The 24,173-nt window shown below is 38.3% G+C and overlaps 1 protein-coding gene across 1 annotated transcript in view; it reads left to right on the top strand.

Annotated features, from left to right (window-relative positions):
• Positions 1-21,116, top strand: part of LOC132828020 (lysosomal alpha-glucosidase-like) — a 60,321-nt gene extending 39,205 nt beyond the window's left edge. The window contains exons 11-20 of the mRNA XM_060844908.1: positions 309-393; positions 1,204-1,321; positions 2,728-2,861; positions 5,877-6,028; positions 8,634-8,782; positions 12,042-12,183; positions 12,675-12,773; positions 17,682-17,846; positions 18,663-18,815; positions 19,345-21,116. Of these exons, the coding sequence (XP_060700891.1) occupies positions 309-393; positions 1,204-1,321; positions 2,728-2,861; positions 5,877-6,028; positions 8,634-8,782; positions 12,042-12,183; positions 12,675-12,773; positions 17,682-17,846; positions 18,663-18,815; positions 19,345-19,407 (1,260 nt within the window). The 3' untranslated portion in view covers positions 19,408-21,116. The remainder of the gene's footprint in view (positions 1-308; positions 394-1,203; positions 1,322-2,727; positions 2,862-5,876; positions 6,029-8,633; positions 8,783-12,041; positions 12,184-12,674; positions 12,774-17,681; positions 17,847-18,662; positions 18,816-19,344) is intronic.
• The last annotated feature ends 3,057 nt before the right edge of the window (positions 21,117-24,173 follow it).

Genomic DNA, 24,173 nt, shown 5'->3' with positions numbered 1-24,173 from the left:
GCTGTCCTTCTTACAAGGTCATTCCAACTGTTTTCATCTCAGCACAGCTGAGTCTGAATGGATGGTGAAAAACAATTAATAATAGTTTGTTGAACTGATTGATTTGTATATTCAATTGAGAAAATCAGCACCTTTTGAATACTGTCAGAACAAGCAGTTTGTGTAGTGCACACAAATTGTAGAGAAGTTTAAACTTCAAAAGGAAAGCAAATGAAATGTTCAAGACAAAGATTTGCTAAATGAAGCAATGAAGCTTTTTTTAAAGATAGCGTTAGTATTAAATAAAAATTAAGTTGTTTGTTTCACAGGATATGAATGAACCATCCAACTTTGTTACTGGAGCAATAAATGGTTGCCCAAACAACAGTTTAGAATATCCTCCTTATGCACCAGGTAAAAGAGAACTTTAATACCAAAAACAAGATTTGTGTTTCAGCCTCCTCATTCGAAATCTTTTTGTCATTTATAGAGTCATACAGATGTACAGCACAGAAACAGACCCTTCAGTCGAGCTCATCCATGCCGACCCGATGTCTCAACCTAATCAAGCTCCATTTGCCAGCACTTGGCCCGTATCCCTCTAAACTCTTCCCATTCATATACCCATCCAGATGCCTTTTAAATACTGCAATTGTACCAGCCTCCACCACTTCCTCTGGCAACTCGTTCCATACACACACCACCCTCTGGGTGAAAAAGTTGCCCCTTAGATCCCTTTTATATTTTTCCCCTCCCCCCTAAATCTATGCCTTGTAGTTCTGAACTCCCCCACCCCAGGGTAAAGGCTTTGTCTATTTATCATAACCATGCCCCTCATGATTTTATAAACCTCTATGAGGTCACCCCTCAGCCTTCGATGCTCCAGGGAAAACAGCCCCAGCCTATTCTGCCTCTCCCTATAGCTCAAATCCTCCAATCCTGACAACATCTTTATAAATCTTTTCTGAACCCTTTCAAGCTTCACAACATCCTTCCAATAGGAGGGAGACCAGAATTGCATGCAGTATTCCAACAGAGGCCTAACCAATGTCCTGTACAGCTGCAACATGACCTCCCAATTTCTTTATAGTGTTTTAAAGATGTTTTTTGTTTTTTGTATACATGGTGGCTTGTGATTTGTGCTATATTTTGCTTCATCTCTGATTCATACAGCAAAGAACATTATCAAATTGTTACAAAAAAATGTCTGCTTGTCTGTTCCAGGTGTGACTGGGGGATATCTGAGGTCCCGGACTGTGTGTATGTCTGGACAACAGCATTTATCATCACATTATAACCTCCACAACCTATACGGGTTGACTGAGGCCATTGCTTCCCATGAGTAAGTGACAATTGAAACAACGATGTTTTAACTTTATTAGGTATGGGTGCAGTGCTCTGTGGAGCAAGCCAAAATTTTATGAACGCTGTGCAGAATACTATTTAGTTTTTCAAAAGTACTTTGGAGTGAGTTCCATTATGCTGGCTGGTTTGTTCTGCAGTTTCATGAACAAATGGCTGTCCTTTGAGCTTTCCAGATGTATGTTTTAACATTATCAACTACAAAAGGCCTGCTCCTACTCCCCTCAAGAGACCCACTGATGTACACAGCACCATGAATCATTAAATATTATGTTTTTCACCTCTGATCCTGGTGCCTAGTAATTCTAGAACATTTCCTGCCTGCTTCCAGTTTGCCACATGAATACATTCTAAAGTGACAATGCTCCAAATAGAAGTTAAGGCCCCACAAGGGAGAAAAACAAAAACATCTGGGCTAATAGAAGCAAGAGCTGAAAATGTGTTGCTGGAAAAGCGCAGCAGGCCAGGCAGCATCCAAGGAACAGGAAATTCAACGTTTTGGGCACAAGCCCTTCATCAGGAAAGCCCTTCCTAATGAAGGGCTTATGTCCGAAACGTCGAATTTCCTGTTCCTTGGATGCTGCCTGACCTGCTGCGCTTTTCCAGCAACACATTTTCAGCTCTGATCTCCAGCATCTGCAGACCTCACTTTCTCCTAATAGAAACAAGAGCCTAAATAGAACATTTTTTTAAGCAAGGTGATATGAAGTAAAAGTCATCCTAGTCCCAGAGGGCCATAGGGAGTACGTTCCTGAAAGAGAGACCACTGGTGGTGAGTTTAACCTGAGAATCAAGTCTTGGGGATGGATGAAAAAGCAAAGATTTCATGGTGAGCTCAACCAGTACAAGAATTGAACCTTTTGGCATAATTCTGCATACAAACCAAGCATCCAGCCAACTGAGCTGATGTTTAGAGGGGATGTCAGAAAATATGTTTCCATCGAGAGGATGGTGGGAAACTGGAACTCATTGCCTATAGAGACAGAAAACCTTGTAACATTTAAGAAATACTTAGATGTACACTTGTGATGCTAAGGCCTAAAGCTTTAGGCCAAATGCTGGAAATGAAATTAGAATAGTCAGGTGGTGGTTTTTTTTAGTGGTGCAGACTCAGTGGGCTGACTCTGATTCCTAAGTATGCAGAGCAGTGTCAATCACAACCCCCGGGATATTACATGTCGCCTACCAATATTCAAAGTCTGTTAATGAACTGGCTTGTGAAACTTTTAAAATGATTTTGCTGCGTTATTGAAGAAGAAAGTGCAAGAACAATTTTATTTTCAAGTAACTATCCATTGAAAGAAATGGGATGTAAATTGGCAGTGGTCAGTTGATGCATGTTTTCAGTCACTGTTTATTTAACATTGGCTTCTTCCTTATGTCAAGTGCTCTGATCAAGGTGATAGGAAAACGTCCATTTGTGATATCACGGTCCACTTTCCCAAGTCATGGTCGCTATGCTGGACACTGGACCGGAGACATTAAAAGTACTTGGAATGACATGTATTATACCATTCCAGGTATGGAAACAAACCAGTTTTTGGCATCATCCTGAAACATTGTCCCTACTTTCCATAGATGTTTTAAAAAATTTGGTGTTATTTATGGAGTTGTCCTTTTCGAAATGAATAACTGTTAGATGAAATTTTCACGTCCTAGTAGCTGTTTTACAAGCATTGGCCAAGATTCATTTGGTAGCAAATTGTTCTTTCATCAAAAGGTTTTGGATTTAAAATCTACTTCCAAAGTTGAACATAAAAAAAATCAAGGCTCAAGTGCAATACTGACGGAGTGTCACATTGTCAGAGATGCCATCTTTTGGACTGGATAAAGCACGATCCCATCTGTACTTTCTAGTGGGTATAAAAGATCCCTTGCTACCAATTCAAAAAAGATTGGGAATTATCCCCAATATCCTGGTTAATATTTGTTACTCGATCAGAATCTTAAATATAGATTATATTGTCATTTTTGACAAATAGAATAATGACATGGCAGAGTCATTAAACAAATGCTTTGTGACAAACAAAGATAGATACAAGAAACATTGCAGAACAGTGGGGAAGCAGGGGTCTAGTGAAAATAAGCTTAAATAAATCAGTATCAGTAAAGGAATAGTTATTGAGAAATTAATGGAATTAAAGGCAACTAATACACAAACCTGAAATTGTCCCCCTGGCATTAAGAGGTGAATGCAGAAATCGTGGGAGCATTAGTTTTAATTTTCCTGAAATACTTAGCTTTAGAAAGGTCACACAAATTATAAAGTAACAACAGTACTACTTTTAAGAAAAAAATGGAGGGAGGGAGGAAATGGAGATTTGTAGACCAGTTGGTTTGGCATCAGTAGAAAAGACAAGCTCCAGTCCACGATCAAGGACCCTGTGTAGTGGTAACTTAAGAAAATTACAACATGATTGTCCTGAGATGTCACAATTTAAGGAATAAAAATTGTTTTTTAGATCTGGAGATTTTTTTTTAAATAGATAACTAGCATGGTTGATGAAGGAGAATATGTGAATGGAGTGTATCTATTTTTTCAATAATTATTGCGATTTTTACACAAAGAAAATGGCTCAAGAACATGGATTGAGCAGATGAGAACCAATGAGGGTGAACAGATTATTTTCAGTTCGACAGGCTGTAAGTCGACAAGCGGTGTTTGGATCTCTGCTATAAACAATCTATGTAACTGATAGGGATGAGTGCAGAGAAGCAAAGAAGCTGAAAGGGAATAATGACAAGCTAAGTGAGTGGGTTGGAACTTTGCCAATTCATTTTAGAGAAGAAGCATGATGTTATCCATTTTGTTAGATCACATTCAAAAATAGAATAGTTTTTAATTGTGACTGGAAAATGTTGGTACTGAAAGAAACTTGGATACCTTGCTAATGAGTAATTAAAATTAAAATACAGCAATTAAACAGTTGTTTTTTGTTAACCTTTATGACAAAGGAATTGGAATAAAGAAGTCTTACCAAAGTCCCGTATAATTTCTGAATCCAGAATATTGTGCTCAAAGGATTGTGAATCTTTGAAAATTTCTCCCCTTTATATCTATGGATGTCAAAGTATTGAGCATATTCAAGACTAGTAGATTTTTGGATTCTAAGGAAATCGAAGGACATTGGCATAATGTGAGGGAGTGAAGAAGGAGATTAGCTGTGAATGATAGAGCAACCTTGAAAGATGAGTGAAATACTTCTTATTCGAATTATAATTAATACCGTTATGGTATTATATGATTCATCAACAATTTCTTTCTGTAAACGAGAAGTGATAGAGTTACATTTGATTTATTGTAGTCATAAGTATTAAGTACAGTAAAAAGTTTTGTTTTGCGAGCAATACAGGCAGATCATAGCAAACAAAAGCAAACACATCATAGGGCGCTTAGATTGAGCGAGGCATGTAACATTAGGGCTGCACAGGAGTGCACAAAACAAGATCAACATTAGTTAAAGTTAGAGAGGTTCATTCAGCAATCTGATAACAACAGGGAAGAAACTGTTCATGAACTTGTTGATGCTTGTTCAAGCTTCTGTATCTTTCACTTGATGGAAGAGGTTGGAAGAGACCATTATCATGGTGGGACAGATCTTTGATATTGGCAGCCTTTCTGTGGTAGTGAGATGTATTACCTGATGGGAGGTTAGCTTCTGTAATGGTCTGGGCTGTGCACACAACTTTCTGTAGTTTTTTTACTGTCCTGGACAGAGCAGTTACCGCACCAGGCTGTTTTGCACCTGGATACAATGCTTTCCATGGTACATCTGTAAAGATTGGTAAGGGTCCAGAATTTCCTAAGCTGCCTGAGGAAGAAGAGGCATTGTTGTGCCTTCTTGACCATCGCATCTATGTGGGAGGTCCAGGGCAGATTGTTGGTTCTCACTCCTAGGAACTTAACTTTCTTATTGAAAAATCCCTCAGTCATGCTTGAAATAGTTCTCCTTTTTCAATGTTAAACAGTAAGATTTTAAATATGTCTTTCTAATTTGTACATTATGAAACATTGTAACACTTAAACTTCTGTGAGCTGCGCATATCTCAATCAACTGACAGATTGAAACAAGTCTTTTCAACACAGGTTAAATGAGTCCCATGAGGAAAGTATTTAGTCAAATATAGGATGTGTCTTTTTATATTCATAATTTTAATCTCTTTTGCTTATTTCCACGTGGATATTTTAATTAGAATCTGTGAATCAAGCAGCTTTCTGCTTGACTGAAGTGTGCAGCTGCTCACAGCCACTGCTTGATCTACTGTATGTCAACCAAATGAAAAAGCATGACAGGAGTGCTAAATGATACTTCTTCTTTTCTTCAATTTCTCTGCCTTATCATATCTCCACTTGCTAGAACTAAAAATATAAACCCCTATGTGATTACATACAAGTTTACATGTTGTTAGTATGATGGCAATACAGAACAAAGCTTTCTTAGATTGTTATGCTTTGACAATCTGTTATATTGTTAGAATGTCAGATATTAATTGTGAAAAGGTGAAAATATAAAACTGTTTTGTGTGCTTTCCAGCAATAATGCTGTTTAACATGTTTGGGGTTCCTCTTGTTGGAGCGGATATCTGTGGTTTTGGTTTGCCCACCACTGAAGAACTCTGTGTGCGTTGGATGCAACTTGGATCATTCTACCCATTTATGCGGAATCACAATGCCCTGCATCAGCCGGTTAGTCCTTGAGTGTACAATGAACATTAAAGTTGGCTTAGAATCCAATTCTGGTTAATTATTTCAAGGCATTGAATGCATAAATGTCTTTGAAAGATTCATTTGTTATATTACTGTTTGGTAATAGAATATCTGAAAAGAATTTCAGACTGTTACCTGAGATGTAAAAGCTTACCATATATTATCATTCAATTTTTAATGTTTGTTAACCTCTGATCATTTTGCATGAAAACAGTAAACAACAGCGAACATCCAATATTGGAGCAGGAGTGAGCTAGTCAGCCCTTTGAGCCTTCTCTGCCATTTAGTAAAATCATGGCTGATCTGATTAGTCCATATTTCTGCTCACCTCTGATAACTTTTCTTCTCTTATATATCAATAATCTACCAATTCTGCTTTGAAAAATATTCAAAATACTCTGCTTCTGCTACTTTTTGTGAAGAGCATTCCGTAGACGAATGATTGTGAGGAAAGTATACTTCCATATCTGTGTTAATGGACAACCCTTTTACTTTTAGTCAGTGAGATCAAATTATATGTTCTTCCAAAAGAAGATGTATCCATTCATTTCTAACCTGTTAAGAGCACACTGTCTCTTTTCTTCTTCTTCTTCTCCTCCTTCTCCTTCTTCTTCTTTGGGTTAGAACATGGATTGCCACTGGAATGGTCCATGCTCATTGGCAAAGTACTTCAGCAGTTTGTCACTATCTTTTGAAGGATATCTCACCAGGAAACTCTTCCATCCTTAGTGCAGGCCATTAGGCTTATTGGAAATGATTTTACAGGGTGACAATCAACCTGTTTGGCCTCAATATGCACACTCCTTCTGTGGCCAAAAATCATGGCATGGAATTCAAACGTTGTCTATGCGAACAACGAACTAACACTGTTTGAGGTTGAGAAGCTCTTGTTATTGCAATATTCTTAACGAAGTGCCATACATATCCAAGAAATTTCCATGCCTCAGTCCAGACAACATCATGACTGGAGAGTTTGCTTATTTCAAAGCTTTCTGTACAAATATGGATTCTTTCTCTTTGAGGTAAAGATGTGAGTCTCCTTGTCCTTGATGGCTTGTTGTTTTCGATTGTCTCCAACCACCTCCATTGTCTCTCTAGTGTCCCTCCTCTAGCTACTGACTTCATCCCTCTCCCTAGCAACTGTCTGAGACAGATCAGACCCTTGACAGACTTGCCACATTTAATCCTAGAATGGGTTTTCTGCCATTCTCCAGACTGCCTATTTCTGGCATTCACATCACCAGATGTTATTGCCAGGAGAATAACATTTGGCACCTGAAGCCTGTTCGAACATACAGTTTGCTTATGGCTGATTTGTAGAAGTTAAGACTTTTTTAACATTATTTTGCTTCCTAAGTCTTCATATTCTAACAAAAATGAATTGATTTGAATTTTAAATTTGCCATGACTCTTTTTAGAAAAGCAAGTTCCAGATTTCCACTAAAAAATCCGAAAAAAATACGCCACACCTCAGCTCATTGCCTTTGTTACTGCTGGTCTAGACTTTTGAAAACATTTCTGGCTGTTTCTGAAATTGTGTTCACCATAAACTTGACGTCATCTGCATCCTTACATGTGCCAAGTTTCTTTCGCTCATAATCCTTCTACTCTCTCATGTAGATTTTCAGCCAAGCAATGTCTTGATTTTCAAATTCTGATTTTCCATTTCCTTCATATTGTCACCCATCTCTGATCATGTTTCTCTCACCTTCATGCTACCTTGATTCAGTTAATTCTGACTTTCCATGAACCCTGATTTTAATTGTTGCATCATTGCTGGATATCCTTTAAGGTATTAAGCCCCATAATTCCCTCCTGAACCTCCCTGCCTCTCAATCTTTCTTTTCTCTTTTTTAAAGTACTCCTTAAAATCCACATCCTTGGCTGTGCTTGGAGTTAACTGCCCTAATATCACCTTGTGTAACTTGCTCAGGTTTTACTTTGTAACACTTCTGTGAGACACTTTGGGACTACATGAATATATGTTGTGGCAGGAGCCCAGGATGCTTGGGACAAAAAGAGTTGGTGCTTGCATCTAAATTTTGCACAAGCATTCTGCCTTTAAAATGTATCTTGTTTGACATGTTGCTAGGATTGATGTCTCTTAACTTGCTACACCATCTATAGAAAAATATAGAGCAAATTGAGATCTTAAGAAAGAAACGCTTCCTGATCAGAGTCTACTGTCTAGATAATTCATGGCAGTGTTAGCTTCTCAGGATTGAATGTGTCCAATAAGGCAGGCAGGAATCGCTGTCATTGCATGCCAAACACACCAACCATCATATTGGCATAAGGAAAACATCTCAATTAACTTGCTCTCCTGGCGGACTTTAAGGATTTGCCTGAGTTTTGCTGATGCACTATGAAACATGTACATTGAAGTCTGTTCTCAGACAAGCTGCACATGGATGCCCCACTGCATGGCAATAGTTGACTGGATATTGAGATGTAAGGCCCAAAGTTAGGCCTGCTCATTCAAGTCCAGGGCTCATTTCCTGTGTTTCCATGTTTGACATAGTTATAAATGTATCATTTAATTTGATCACCATTTATAATGGGAGACCTTTATTTTGTTTTACAGCCCCAGGAACCATATGTCTTCAGTGAATCAGCACAATCAGCAATGCGGAAAGCCCTCTTCAATAGATACATGCTGCTGCCTTTCCTGTATACGCTTTTCCATAAAGCACACTCTGCTGGAGAAATGGTGGTTCGGCCACTTTCTTTTGAGTATGTTACTCTTTTAGCGCTGTTTGAAATGAGATTTGAAAATAGTAATCTTACCTAAGGACAGATCAAAACTAGCTTTGTTTTCTTTTTATTTGTGCCTAAGATTTTCATTTCAAGAAATCGAGTTACATTTAAATTGAAACTCTCAATGTTTAGCGCTATTAAACTTTAGGTGATCATAACTTCAATTTGTTTTGCTGTTGGGTTACCTGTGAAGGAAAGTCAAATTTAAGTTTTCACATCCTTGTCTGATAATGAACCTTAATTGGCTCAAGATTATTACCAAGAGAACTTTTGTCCAGTTCTGATCACCCAGGTTTCATCTGACTAATCACATTGCAACCTGCACAAGAGGTTAACAACAAATGAGGGGGCAAGGAATCTTTAGGGACCTCGTGCCTTGTGTTGATAACTGATTGGGAGGTAGGTTTCCGAGGATACAAATGATAGGTTTGATCACTGATAAGCAATTATTCTCGGAGACTAATTTTTCATTATATATGCCATTGACTTTGACAGAGTAGAATTTCATAATCCAAGTTTGCAGATGGTATTAAATTAGGATGTGAAATAACTCAGCAGAGGCCAGTACCCCATCACCAAGTCACCCTTTATTTGCATGTGGAGGGTCCTTGACACTGATCCTGCTCCCTCAGAGCTAGCTCTTGAGTGAACAGAATCTCTGACAGTCTTATTTATATCTGTCAGCCAGGGCTCCCTGATTGTTCCAGATTAAAAGCTCCATTCAGGAAACTCATATTTTATGAGGTCTACCTGGCTGACCTCATGACAATCGCAATAAGGTACTCAATAAATATTATGTTAGATTTTAAAGGTACATAGATGAAGGGAGTGGGCAAAATTATGGCTGATGGAATTTGATGTGAAGAAGTGAGTATTTATTCATTTTGGATCAGAAACTGACAAATTGGAGTTGTATATTCTCAGTGGAAGAGATGAGTATCCAAGAGGTTTTGGTATCCATGCATGTGCATCATGACATGAATGCAAGAGCATAACCTGAATAGATTGTTGACCATTTCTCGAAGGATTAGGTTTCAAAGAAGATGAGGTTGTATTTCACTGGTACAGACTCTTGGTCAGACACCAATCACCATGGACTGTGTAAAGACTGTCTTTATTTGTGTTTTTTAAAATGAGGGCTGAAATGAGAGAACAATATAAAATCAATGTTTTTAAGGATTGCTGAAACACTAATAACCTGAACATTCAAAGCCAGTATTGTGTAAACAGCCATTTGAACAAGCAATAACTGAAGTGGTTCCAGAAAAGTTGGAGCCAAGAGGTCATCTACATTGTAGCTGGGTAGTAACAAGAAGTTGATTGGTCTGTGGACAAGTGATTAGTTGTCAATGATACATGCCATTTGTCTGCCAGTAACCATGTGATTGGTTCTCAGATGACTGAACAGCTTAGCGCTGGACATAAATTTTATGATCTCCAGGACAGGAGCTGTCTCTCTACCCTCTGCAGTCAAAACCCATTTTAAACTGAAGAAAGCCAGTTCATCTTTGCTTCAGTAGCTGTTGTGAGTTGAGACTCTATTCATAACTCAGAGGTATTTTATAAGCTCACCAGCCACCTCATACCTTTTGCAAACCAGTCAAAGCATCCAAAGAAGGGTAACTGAAAAACAACATTCTAACCATCGTAACAATCATCTCAGCAACTATGACTTGGAACTACAACTGCCTCTCAGTTTTCGTATGTGTGTATATGTGAGACAGAGAGGGAGAGTGTGTGAGCAAGCACAGAGAAGGAGAGTTTGTCAGGGGATTAATGTTTTAATTTGTAGTATATTCCAGTGATGTATAATTATTTGCCTGTAGCTAGAGTCTAATTACTTGCAATAAATAGTAATTCTAAAATATTAAACCCAGTCTGCGCTTTCTATCAGTTTGGGTCTGAAAATCAAGTAAATTGGGGAATCTTGTGTACAACTCCAGGAATAGCAGTTGTTGATTTTCAGCATGGTGTCTCAGTAAGTCATGATGACAACAGGTCCTCAAAAGCTATACTCAGCATGGGTGGACAGTGAAGATATAAACAATGATGCCTGATCTTAAAGGGTACATATTCGAGGACATAGCACATAGAATTTGGCTTGTGCTATTTATAAAAAATTGGAGAGTGATCTAATTAAGATATTAAGAATGAGAAAGGAGTTTGTGGACTAGATAAAGAAAACATTTTTCCAGTGGAGAAATCCAGACCAGGAGGACATAATCTTAAAATTAAAACTGGGCTACTTAGGAATATACCCAGGATATGTTTTACATAGTGTCTAATAGATATCTAAAATGTTCTCCTCTAAAAGGATAAAGCCAAAATTTTCAAGATCAATTGATAGATTTTTTTTCAGATATAAAGGTGTCTCAAATGGCATGAAGTCTTCCACTCAGTTATGTTCTAACTGAATGTTGGAACAGGTTTCAGGCGCTGAATGGTGTTCCTGCTGTTCCTATAATCTTTGGTTCAACTGCAAACAGACTCATTGTAATTCAGTATATTTTACTCATGTAAATAATAGGGCAGGTAGATGGTCTGCTTTCAATAATTTGTAACGAGATGTAGATTTCGCTGATTAAAATAGCATTTGTCACCTGTCCTGCCCTGAGCCAAGGGTCATGGTTTCGGACTGGTTGGACTGAGATAGTGGAAATTTTCTCCACTGTGGGTGGTGAACCTGTGAAATTCTCTGCCACAGAAGGCTGTGGAGGTCAAGTCACTGAATAAATGTTAGCTTTCTAGAGATGAAAGTTGTTGAAGGATATGGTTTAAGAGTGGACGTGCAGAGCTGATGTAGAAAATCAACCATGATCATTTTAAAAAACAGAGTAGGCTTGATGGGCTGAATGGCCTACTTTTGTTTTCTATGGTGTTGCTGTGAGCCACTTGGGTGAGCCAACCAAGAATTAGATTGTAATTATTCATATTTTTCCCACTTCTCCACCCCCTTTTTCTTATGGATAAGCATCTGGTCTTTGACCTCACCCTTTGCAAGAAAACTGAGTTTAGGAACTCAGCAATGGATTGTTGATGTACTTGAGGAAACAATTGCCAAAGAGTCATCAAAATGTTTGTAAATGTAACAGTGATAGTATTGCTATCACATTTGTTTCTGTCAGATATCTTGGTATATTAAAGAATAAAACATGCATATAGTTTATCAGGTCTTTTCGGTCAGTTGTACTGGAGTTGTAACAGATAAATAAATGCTGCCTCTTTTGGGCTTTAGATTCCCACAAGATCCAAACACATTAAGCATTGATCGTCAGTTCATGTGGGGTGAGGCTCTTCTTATCACACCAGTATTGAAGCCTAAAACCGTGGAAGTGGCTGGCTATTTTCCTGCAGCAACATGGTACAATCTATACAATGTAAGTTTTACATTATTCCAACTTGATCTTGTAATGACTGTAGTTTTGGATTTGTGTACAACAGCTGTGCTCAGTGCAACTTTATTTGTGCCTCTGTTTTATCTAAGATTCGATTCAATTCAGACTGTACAGGATTATGTAATGGTCTCATTTTATATTTTGCTTTAGTTTAGTTTATGTGCTGAACAATCACTGTGGCAATATAACTTTTAAGCAAATTGTTTTGCTTTTCTGGAATCTGAGGTGAGGCAGAAAGAGGCTTTAATGCAGTGTAGGTCTTGTGAAGCATAGAACAGTTGAAAAGAGCATCTGTGATGAGAGTTTTCAATTCCATGAAGGGTCCAGGTAAATATCCACACCACTGTGAAAAATAGTATCGTTCATCACTAAACTCAATAATCATTTCCAATGTATAGTGTGTATGTGTGTAAAGCTGGAAATTTGTCATAATTTTAGTACCCCCTCTAATCTTGTATATTTTTGACATGTAGGGTTCTTCAATTCGTAGTAAGGGTCAGTATGTTACACTACAGGCGCCCTTGGATACAATAAATGTTCATGTACGAGGAGGCTGCATTGTGCCTATGCAGGTGAGTATATGTAAGTAACTTTAAAGGAGGTGAAATTTAACTTGTGGGGGAGTGCAAAGCAGATTAGCTACCCAAATGACATCCTTTTCAATTTTCCCTTTGCTTTCCTGCTGACTGTTGAATTTTACCCTTGAGTTATTTTGAATTGAAGGTGTATATTGATAAACATTTGACTGTTATAGTTTCTCTGCAAGGCAGAGACATGTTTTGTCATGAGATATTGTGACACTGTCATATCCACCTGATCTGAGATCAATACACATCTACTGATGCTGTGGCTTCCTGTAACAATCCATCAAATTTACATTGTGGAACAAATTAAATAAACTGGCACCAATAGAGAAAGAATTGCATATATACAAATTATCGATTTATTTCTGTTATCAAAAATGAAAAGTTCTTTTGTGTAATAGTGGCCAGCTGAAAGTTCAACTGGTCAAAATTGGGGGTCATAGAGTCATAGAGATGTACAGCATGGAAACAAACCCTTCGGTCCAACCTGTCCATGCCGACCAGATATCCCAACCCAATCTAGTCCCACCTGCCAGCACCTGGCCTGTATCCCTCCAAATCCTTCATATATCCATCCAAATGCCTCTTAAATGTTGCAATTGTACCAGCCTCCACCAAATCCTCTGGCAGTTCATTCCATACAGGTATCACCCTCTGCATGAAAAAGTTGCCCCTTAGGTCTCTTTTATATCTTTCCCCTCTCACTCTAAACCTATGCCCTCTAGTTCTGGACTCCCCAACCCCAGGGAAAAGATTTTGTCTATTTACCCTATCCATGCCCTCATTATTTGGTAAACCTCTATAAGGTCACCCCTCAGCCTCCGGCACTCCAGAGAAAACAGCCCCAGCCTGTTCAACCACTCCCTATAACTCAACTCCTCCAACCCTGGCAACATCCTTGTAAAACTTTTCTGAACCCTTTCAAGTTTCACAACATCTTTCTGATGGGAAGGAGACCAGAATTGCACGCAATATTCCAACAGTGGCCTAACCAATGTCCTGGACAGCTGCAACATCACCTCCCAACTCCTGTACTCAATACTCTGACCAATAAAGGAAAGCATACCAAACGCCTTCTTCACTATCCTATCTACCTGCGACTCCACTTTCAAGGAGCTATGAACCTGCACTCCCAAGGTCTCTTTGTTCAGCAACACTCCCAAGGACTTTACCATTAAGTATATAAGTCCTGCTAAGATTTGCTTTCCCAAAATGCAGCACCTTGCATTTATCTGAATTAAACTCCATCTGCCACTTCTCAACCCATTGGCCCATCTGGTCCAGATCCTGTTGTAATCTGAGGTAACCCTCTTCGCTGTGCACTACACCTCCAATTTTGGTGTCATCTGCAAACTTACTAACTATACCTCTTATGCTCGCTCCAAATCATTTAGGTATATGATAAAAAGTAGAGGACCCAGCACCGATCCTTGTGGCACTCCACTGGTCACAGGCCTCTAGTCTGAAAAACAACCCTCCACCACCACCCTCTGTCTTCTACCTTTGAGCCAGTTCTGTACCTAAATGGCTAGTTCTCCCTGTATTCCATGAGATCTAACCTTGCTCATCTATCTCCCATGAGGAACCTTGTTGAACGCCTTATTGAAGTTCATATAGACCACATCTACTGATCTGCCCTCATCAATCTTCTTTGTTACTTCTTCAAAAAACTCAATCAAGTTTGTGAGACATGATTTCCCATGCACAAAGCCGTGTTGGGAGAGAGGAGAGAATATCCAGTTCACAGGTTCAGAACATTTGATATCTGCTTTTGTTGCAGCTGCTAGGCAATCTTAGAATCCTACTGCACAAGACAACTTTGACATGTCACACCTGTGCTAGCCACTTGAATGAGCTGACAAATTTTGACCCACACCCGGCTTATTCTCTCAACCCCTGCTAATTACTCCTCTTCATTTATGTGTCCAGTTGTGTTAAATATTCCAATGGATTCTGAGTTTTCTACCCTTTTTTTCAGGTAGTGCTTTCCAGAACTTAAACTCACTGAATGAAAACCTTTGAACTGATTTTTCATCTAGTTTTTTCCCCAATCATTTTAAATTTGCAACTTGTATTCTTTTACCATTTCCCTTTTTTCCTTTCTCCAAGGCAATTGGGAATGGACAATAGATGCTGACTACACCAGCGTTACCCACATTTAGTGAACAATTGGGCAACATAAAAGGCCAGCATTTATCCCCTATTCTTGCTAATTTACTGGCTAAAGGAAACAGTTTCTCCCTACTTGCTCTGTCACAATATCTTCTAATTTTGAAATATGAGTCTTTTTGGTATTCTTCCTGAAGCATAGTGCCCAGAATTACACACTGTTCCAGTCCACTCCTATGCAGAGAACTGTGAGTCTTAGTACTGCTTTTTTGGATTTTATTCCATCTGCCCCTTTTCACAAAGACAAGTATCCCATATGATTTCTTAACTGCCTTGCCTTGTTCTGCCACCTTTATAAAACTTGTGTTTTCTCTACCTAAGATCTGCTCTTGAAACCCCCTTTCAAAATGTTATCATTAGATTATGATGCCACTCCATTTTGTTTCTTCCAAACTCCATCTTTACCTAAATGCATTAAATTGGCTGCCTTTTTCACTATTCCATATTCTCAAAACTGATATTATGATTAATCTTAATTATTTTGATACCAAGATCTGTATTATCCATAATTGTGCTGCTTAAACCCAAGTGTGATGCATTTATAAGGTTAGAAAAGCAATAGTCCTAAAATAACTCACTGGAGAACCTCATATTGCATGTTATTTAGTCAGGGAAGCATCAGTTCACTATTACTGTGACTGCTATCCCTTAAAACAATTTCACTCCTAATATCCCTTTAATATTAGGTGCAACTGGATATAAGTTTGCTCGCTGAGCTGGAAGGTTTGTTTTCAGGTGTTTTCTCACCATACTAGGTAACATTATCAGTGAGCCTCCAGTGAAACACTTTCTGCGTTTTCTTTGTTTGTGTTTAGGTTTCCTTGGGTTGGTGATGTCATCTCCTGTGGTGATGTCTTTTCCTGTTCTTTTTCTCAGAGGCTGATAAATGGGGTCCACATCAATGTGTTCATTGATAGAGTTCTGATTGAAATGCCATGCTTCTAGGAATTCTCATGCGTGTTTCTGTTTGGTTTGCCCTAAGATGGATGTGTTGTTCCAGTCAAAGTGATGTCCTTCCTCGTCTGAAGGGGAACTTCAAACTAGCATCTACAGGAAAACAAAGCATATGGACCAAATACTTAATTACAGAAGCAATTAAGGCACCATCCATAAACAAAGTTGCATTAGGACATTATTTCAACGAGCCACCACAGAGGAACTGCGAAGAGCAGAGGAAAATCACCTGTACAGTGTATTCAAAGAGAACGGGTACCCAATGAACACAGTCTGCTGATTTCTCAGCAACAAACCCAAGCAAGCAGACAAAACGCATCCAGAAACTCTAGCTACTCTCCCCTACATCAAAGGCATCTCAGAAATGATTGCCAGACTACTCAGACCTCTAGCATCATGGTAGCCCACAAACCCGCCATACTAAAACAGCAGCTAATGATCTTGAAAGACCCTATACAGACAACAAGCAAAATGAACGTCATTTACAAAATACCTTGCAAGAACTGTAGCAAACACTACATTGGACAAACAGGCAGAAAAATAGCCACCAGGATACATGAACATCAACTAGCCACAAAACAACATGACCTAGGCTCACTAGTATTCTTACATACAGAGGAGGAAGAACACCACTTTGACTGGGGCAACACATTCATCCTAGGACAAGCCAAACAGAGACACGCATGAGAATTCCTAGCAGCATGGCATTCCAACCAGAACTCTATCAGCAAACATATCGATTTGGCCCTCATTTACCACCCTCTGAGAAAAATAACCGGAAATCACATCATCACAGGAGATGATATCATTAACCCAAAGGAAACATAACCACACAAATAGAAAGCGGGTCTTAACACCAATGCTTCACCAGAGACTTGCTAATGATGTTAGCTAGTATGGTGACAAAACATCTGAAAACGAATCTTCCAGCTCAGTGAGCAAACTTACATGTAGAATCTCAACCTGAGGTCTAAATCTTCTCAAAACTCATTAGGTACAGCTGCTTCACAAGCACGTTTTTTATGGAGTATTTTATCAAATGCCTTATGCAGTTTACATGTGCAGCATTTAATGCACTGTATTAACACTGCTGTTAATTAACTAAATAATTCAGTCAGATTAACCAGAAATCATTTGCCCTTGGCAACTGAAAGGAAAAGGGTCTTTTACATATTCTTTTCAATTTTCCCCAGACTCTTTACTGTCTGTGTTTCTACTGCACTTTTTGCCTGTCATTTGTCATAAACTTGAATTTTTGGTTTTGTTTTGTTCAATTTAATTCCTTTGTCATCCAGGAATGTAACAGAGCCAATGCATGTTCTTCTCAGAACTGTTATTTTCTAAATGCACTACTTCTGATCAGGATTCAGAAGCAATCTGCTGTGTAAGCACATTGCTCTCAAAGTATTTATTTGTATTGTGCATTAGGATTCAATGAGAGCAGCATTGATGGTAAGATCCAGTTGCTGCGAGTAACAGCCCTTTTAAAAGCTTTCCAACATGTCGCTCATAATTGAGGTTCATGTGGAAAGCTAAAAAGGAAAAAAGTGCTCACTTTCCTTCAACTCATCCATCTAGCCAAGAACATTTTCCATGCTTTCCTTGGTGAGATTTTTCCTTGATCCTGACAGCAACTTTATCATAACTTCATTCTTGTCATTAACAGTTTAAGAGAACATTCAGAAGTGACAACTAAGTATAAATGTGTTTTCTTAATTCATAAGTGTGCTATATCCAAGTGAGTGCTTGTTTTTCAATCTATGTTCTATCAAGGAACCCAACACAACCACTGCTGTCTCTCGTGGCAACCCTTTTGGTCTGATGGTGGCACTCTCTGACCAGGGAATTGCTAGAGGAGAACTCTTTTGGGATGATGGTGATAGTCTGCTGAGTTATGAAAATGGTGATTATACAGAAATTATCTTCTTGGCAAAAAATGTAAGTGTGGCTGATTTCAATCAGTTCATTATTAGCCATTTGTTTGCATAGATTTTAAGACTGAAGTTCATCCATCTTCTGAATCAGCCAGATTCTTTGTTTGTACATGAAACTTTAAAGTCCTAGAGAAGAAAGATTGAGTTGCTACTGTAAGGCACATGGAACCTGGGTAAAGCAGTACAAAAGGAGCCTGAACTATTACCAAACAAAATGTTGTGTATGTTAGAAATCTAATATAAAATTGGAAATGCTGGAAATATCAGATCTGATAGCATCTGTGGAAAAAGGAACGGTAAACTTTTCAGATCGATGCCCTTTCATCAGAAGTAAACGAACAAACCGTAATAGTAGCACTGCAGACTGCCTCATGAATATAAAAGATCAACAGTAGCCAGAAAATTCTAAATTCCTATTGCCCAGCCTTTCAGCTAAAAGGGGAACATTTGTGATAAGAACTTCCATAGGGAATCTTAATAAGGAAGTTTACATCAAATGAATGTAAAACTCCCAAGTTACAGCTAATCCATACAGATTTCCCAGATTCTAACATGTAATTAAACAGCTATTCTCTGGAAATTTTAAATCCATTTTGGATTTTTTAATGCAAAAGTGTAAGAGATGGTTGTAATTGTCGTGCAACATTTTTCTAAAGAAGGAATGTTGCAATATTTGCAACCTTTTCAGTGGGTTGCGACTACTTATATGCTGCCATTGCTTAAGAAGTTGACAAAGTTATGAGGGCATCTAATTTGCATGTGGTAACTACATCAGCTCTGATTCTTTCCATCGTCTCTTCTCCTTTCCCACTCCCTTTAGAATATACTGTTCAGTGAAATAATCCATTTGAACAGCCAGATTGACGGGCTGAAACTGAGCAGCATCTATATCTTTGGAGTTCCATCTCCCCCACGGAAAGTTTCTATTAATGGATTCTGGATCACGGACTTCTCCTACAGAACAGACACAAAGGTGAGGATGTGGGCTCCATCTTGATAAACACAAGTCAAATGTATTTTCAGATTTCAACTATTAACTTGCCTGTTCTCCCTGCTGATGTATGGTATCATGTGTTGTGAAATTTCATAGTATACTACCCAAATTCCCATCTTAATGCATTACCTAAGACAGAGAATTTTGGCAGACTGTATGCTCTTTGGAGGATCACTGTTGAGCTTTACTTCATTGTACACAGGGATCTCTGGATAATGACCTTAACGGAAAGTCCTGATCAGTTTAAATTTTCTAACTTTGCTTGCAGCCCTACATTCTCCCAACTGTGATGTTACCTTGGCTAAAAGAGGGTGAAGTGGAGGCAAATTTGAGATCTACATTGACTATATGATTTGTCTGCTTCGCTGTCTTAACTGACTTTTGAAGGGAGTTGAATTAAATTTTCATAGTGTATCAGGTACTATCGACAGCAATGATGTTTTCAAATTACCTATAGTAGGCCAGATTACACTGACCCGCTGGTATCTGATTTTTCTTGTTTATTCAGGTGCTGACGTTGTGGAATCTGTCTATTCTGTTGGGAGAACCATTTACAATTACATGGACCTGAATAAAGTGATGTAAAATCTGCTATTGAGAATGTCTTCAGAACAGAATAATTATGCTCGTAAAATTGTGGTAAAGGAGGTGAAAGAAGGGATATGGATTCTAGTTGTTAATTTGACAAAAAATGCTGTATATCATTTGAAATGCAATTGTTAATGATAAAGAGAAAATCTTTTCTGCTTGAACAAAATCCTGATTAAACCTGTTCTAAATATTTTGGATGGATGGAATTGAGGGATGGGCAAGGGGTTTGGAGGCTAGTGTTCCTCTTTGAAGAACTGTGACAATCATTTTTGAAGTATTACAAAAATGTGGAAAGGCCTAATCTGCTAACTGTCTCCAACGGACTCATTGATCCATCTTGCACCACAGCAGTTTTCACTGTTGTCTCTTATACAATCCAAAAGGTTAATGTTTTCTTTTACTACTGAATTCCTTCTGAAAAATGTCAATGGATCTGCTGCATATTTTTTAATATTACAGTATTTCTAGCTGTTACTATATATTGAGCTTTTCTTAATTATTGGACCTCCATGATACTGCAGGAGTATAATTATGCAAAGGATTTGAACTGACTTGGTCAGTCATATTCAAGTGGTTCTAATTTTCAGAAAGCAGGGAGATTTGTGGCACTTTTACTTGCGGATGATTTTGGTCAGATTTTTAGTGAAGTTATTTATTAAAATGTGCTTCTTCAGTTGTAACTATGCTAGGTAATTGTATGCTAACTTGATTTTTTTTAAGGTTATTTAATTATCCTGTAATAACCTATAAACTAATGTTACTACATAACAAGAATCACTCTTCAGTGTTATTTGAGGTAATTTGGAAAATTTCTAGGAGACAGGAATGGCTTGTTTATAGAAGTGAAAATTCATTTTGGAAGTTATTCATTGAAAAATTATTGCTGATGAGACAAAGTCATTGTATCATCATAATTAGCTAAGCAAAAAGCAACAGAGGAAATCGCCCGAGAGGACAGTGGAAGCAATTTCACTACTAAGTTTCAAGAAGGAATTGGATTCCTGCTTGAAAGAGAAATATTTCATAGGACGAATTGGTAGTTAGTTAAGAAATTCAACAGATGCAACAGGCTGAATGACTCTACGCTCAAGACGCTATTTGATAGTAGATCTAACCAATTGCTTCAGTTCTGAGTGAAAGAAGAATCTATATTGCATTATGCACTGCTACTGAATTATTATCTTTTTGGAAGTTGAATGAATGCATTTACTGATTCACGTAGTAATATGTTAGTACATTTATGGCTATTATGTTCGTGTTCATTTTGGAATCGTTTGGAGGGAAGATAGAATTTGACAAGTTCTGTCAAGTCAGGATGCTACTTGCAACGTAGCATCATTCACTGCATTTTACAGATTACAGGAGAAATAGGAAACTTGTAGTAATTTTTGAAACCACTTTATCAACATCCTGGTTTGAAAAGAGTAGTGATCTGTTTATAGCAGAGAACTGCTTCCTGATCAAGATTCTGATCCATGTCAGCAGAAAGAAGTTCCATGGTGCATTGCAAACTAGCATTAATGTGTAAGTAATAAACTGTTTAACCCATATGATGTTGTTGGGCGTGAAGTATTTCACATTTCAAGAACTTATATGGAAGCTGTTAGATTTTTAACAGCCCAACAAAATCATCTATACTTTTTGCCATTAGTATAGATTAGAGTGGTGCTGGAAAAGCACAGCAGGTCAGGCAGCATCCAAGGAGTGGGAAAATCGACATTTCGGGCAAAAGCCCTTCATCAGGGCTGATTCCTGATGAAGGGCTTTTGCCCGAAACGCCGATTTTCCTACTCCTCTGATGCTGTCTGACCTGTTGTGCTTTTCCAGCACTACTCTAATCTAGACTCTGATTCCCAGCATCTGCAATCCACATTTTTGCCTTTTTGCCATAAGTGCGTATTTAAAAATTAAAAATGCTTGAGTTTTATTAGTGAGTTCTTAACATTCTATAAAAATAAAAAATGTAACTGTGGAAGTGTTCAAAATTGCACAAATTCAATGTTTTGTATATATTTTTAAATAAATTTTAAATATCGTGCTGTCTCCATTCATTCTTTTAGAAAACTTCACAAATCAATCATTGTGAAATTCTACTATCTTTCCTTACCAACCGGTTGACTGGCTCACCCTAATTTACATCTGTCTATTGTCCCTAACTCCCTCTGACATCTCTGCAGCTTTGATACTGTTGACTGCACCAACCTCTTCCAAAACATCTGCATTATCATCTAGATTATTTGATTCTTACTCCTCTGGCCATGTTCTTTCTGGTTGTGGGCAGAATGTTATCAGTAATGGCTTAGGTTCCTGCTCTGAAAACATTCTCACTAGTATTCCTTTTGAGGATCTGTTCGTGGCTCCCTGTCATTTTTCATTTATATGTCTCTTTGTAGCATCATTCAAAAGCATGGTATTAGTTTTCAAATTATGCTGACAGTACCTAGCCCTACCTCATGACCACATCTGTAAACCCCCTCACTATTGGATCAATGTTGTTGTGTCGCCATAGTCTTACCAGACCATAGGGGTCAATCTCCCATTAGACGGAAGAGCAACTGGCGGTAATTTAACCTGAGGGCCACCAGACCTCAGGTGATGGAAGAGGTTGAGAAGGAGAGCCCTTCATGGTAACCTCAAACCAGTGATGGGAATTTAACCCATGCTGTTGGCATCACACTGTTCTGTAAACCAACAATCCAGCCAACTGAGCTAAACCGATTCCCACTGTCGGCTCAGATCAACTTCATTATCAGGAAAGTTGTAGCCTTGTATTCAATCCCCTATCCAGTTGCTCCAGCCTTCTCCCTGGCAATGGTGTCAGCTAAACCAGACTGTTGGAAACTTTGGTATCATTACTAAGACTGTTACTTTCACTTTATGCCTTTGTCACCCCTGAACCTGACTATTGTAATACAGTGCTGACCAGACTTCATATTTTACTCTGAACATTAGGTATTCTAAAATTCTTCTGCTCATGTTCTAATTCACACCATCACCTTCCAGCTATTACCCCGATACCTGGTTTAGCTCGTGTCAAATTTAAATTTTAACCATCCTGCAAACCACCTTCCATTTACACTGATACATAAATACAAGTTGTTGCTGTCAATCCTTCCTTAATAGAGGTCTGTTATGAAATAATGAAGATTTTGAAACCAAAAGTTTTTCTTGAATTTTTTTTATTTTGCAAAGGAGCAATTTTGCAAATTTCAAGCAGAATTGATCTACATTACATCTGAGGTAGAGTAAATGGCTCTTGTCACATCATCAAGGAGGACACCAGGGCACAAGTCATGCTAGTGGATTTTTTTTTGATTATGGATTGCAAGTTGGATACATAACCATTGATTACATTTTGAGTCTAATGGGTGTTATGTAGAGGTGAGCAACTATTTTCCTCACCAAATAAACAGTAAAGCTTGCTCAGGCACTCAGTGCATTACTGTGAATCAGAGCTAATGCTATCACTGCAGGATGTTATTAACAGCAGTAACCAGATCAGTTAACAGCATTTAATAAGTTTGCATAGCCTTGGACTTTGCACATGTATTGATCCCAAACTCTGCATAGAAGCAGACTTGGAAGGAGTACAGACTGGAGGTAAAGTTACCACATTCTTAAATTAATTCTGTCTTGCATCCTGCAAGTGCAGTTAGTGGAGTGTTTGGATTTGTATCATTTCATCCTTCTGATATGCAGGTATTAGCTTCTGGAATGTTGAGTCAATCAAACCCTTTACAATCAAGTTATCTGGTTCACTTGGGATCGTTTCAGTTTTGACTGTACCTGCCTTGCACAGAAGTAACAATATCAAACTTAGGTTTTTGCTCCCCTCTCAGGCTATTTGCAATTAAGTGATACACTTCAAAGATCATGGTTACTCTATCGAAACTGCAAGTTCTGACACTTTTCTCTGTTACTGATAAGATCACGTATAAAAGCTGATAAACATTCATAAGAATAGATTATGATTAACACAGGGAGATTAAGAAAGACTATTTCCATGTGACCTGGGTTTTTGAAGAATTTTCCAGTTTTTATATTAACCGTCTTCAACCAATGCTAAAGCAGAGATCCAAATGTGTCAGCTCTAATTAACATCTTAACCCGTGCCCTCAATACTCAAATAAGGATAGTGACTTTGAAGTTCATTTCCCTGAGTATTAAGAGCCAGTCAAGTGAGGTGAAGTTGTTTGCATGTCTTTACGCGAAAGTCTAAAGTGAATTGAGATGAAGGAGAAACATTACCGAGCATGAAATATGGATCATCATCAATGATAGTGAAAATATATTAAGATGGAAAAGGAGAGTTTTGGCTGAGACCCATTTGACAGAAAACAATTCGACATGGAACTAAATGTGCTAATAAATGCTCATCCAAAGCAAGGAGCAGGAGAAATCGATGGGCTCAGAACCTAAGAGACATAAAAACTTTAAAATTGAGAATAAGGGCTTTGACTTGTGTTGAACTAGAGGAAGTTTAAACATATTCAGGGCAGGCGACATCATCTCCAGATTTACCCTCAGGAGCAGAAAGGTACAGTCAAAAAGTGAAGGGAACAAGGATGAAAATGGAAGTCGACATGAAAAAAAGTAGCCTGAAAAGAAATAGCTGCATTAGAAGGATGGGAATGGAACCAGAAATGAGTAGTGCAAGAGAGCACTGCTGAATATAGTTCAAGGTGACATGGAGGCAAAACAGTAGCAATCAGGTAGGAATTTCTTTGACATTGTTTGAAGAAGCTT

Source organism: Hemiscyllium ocellatum, chromosome 25 (genome assembly GCF_020745735.1).
Source record: "Hemiscyllium ocellatum isolate sHemOce1 chromosome 25, sHemOce1.pat.X.cur, whole genome shotgun sequence".
In the NCBI taxonomy this organism is placed as follows: domain Eukaryota; kingdom Metazoa; phylum Chordata; class Chondrichthyes; order Orectolobiformes; family Hemiscylliidae; genus Hemiscyllium; species Hemiscyllium ocellatum.
This window is presented reverse-complemented; position numbering and strand designations above follow the sequence as displayed.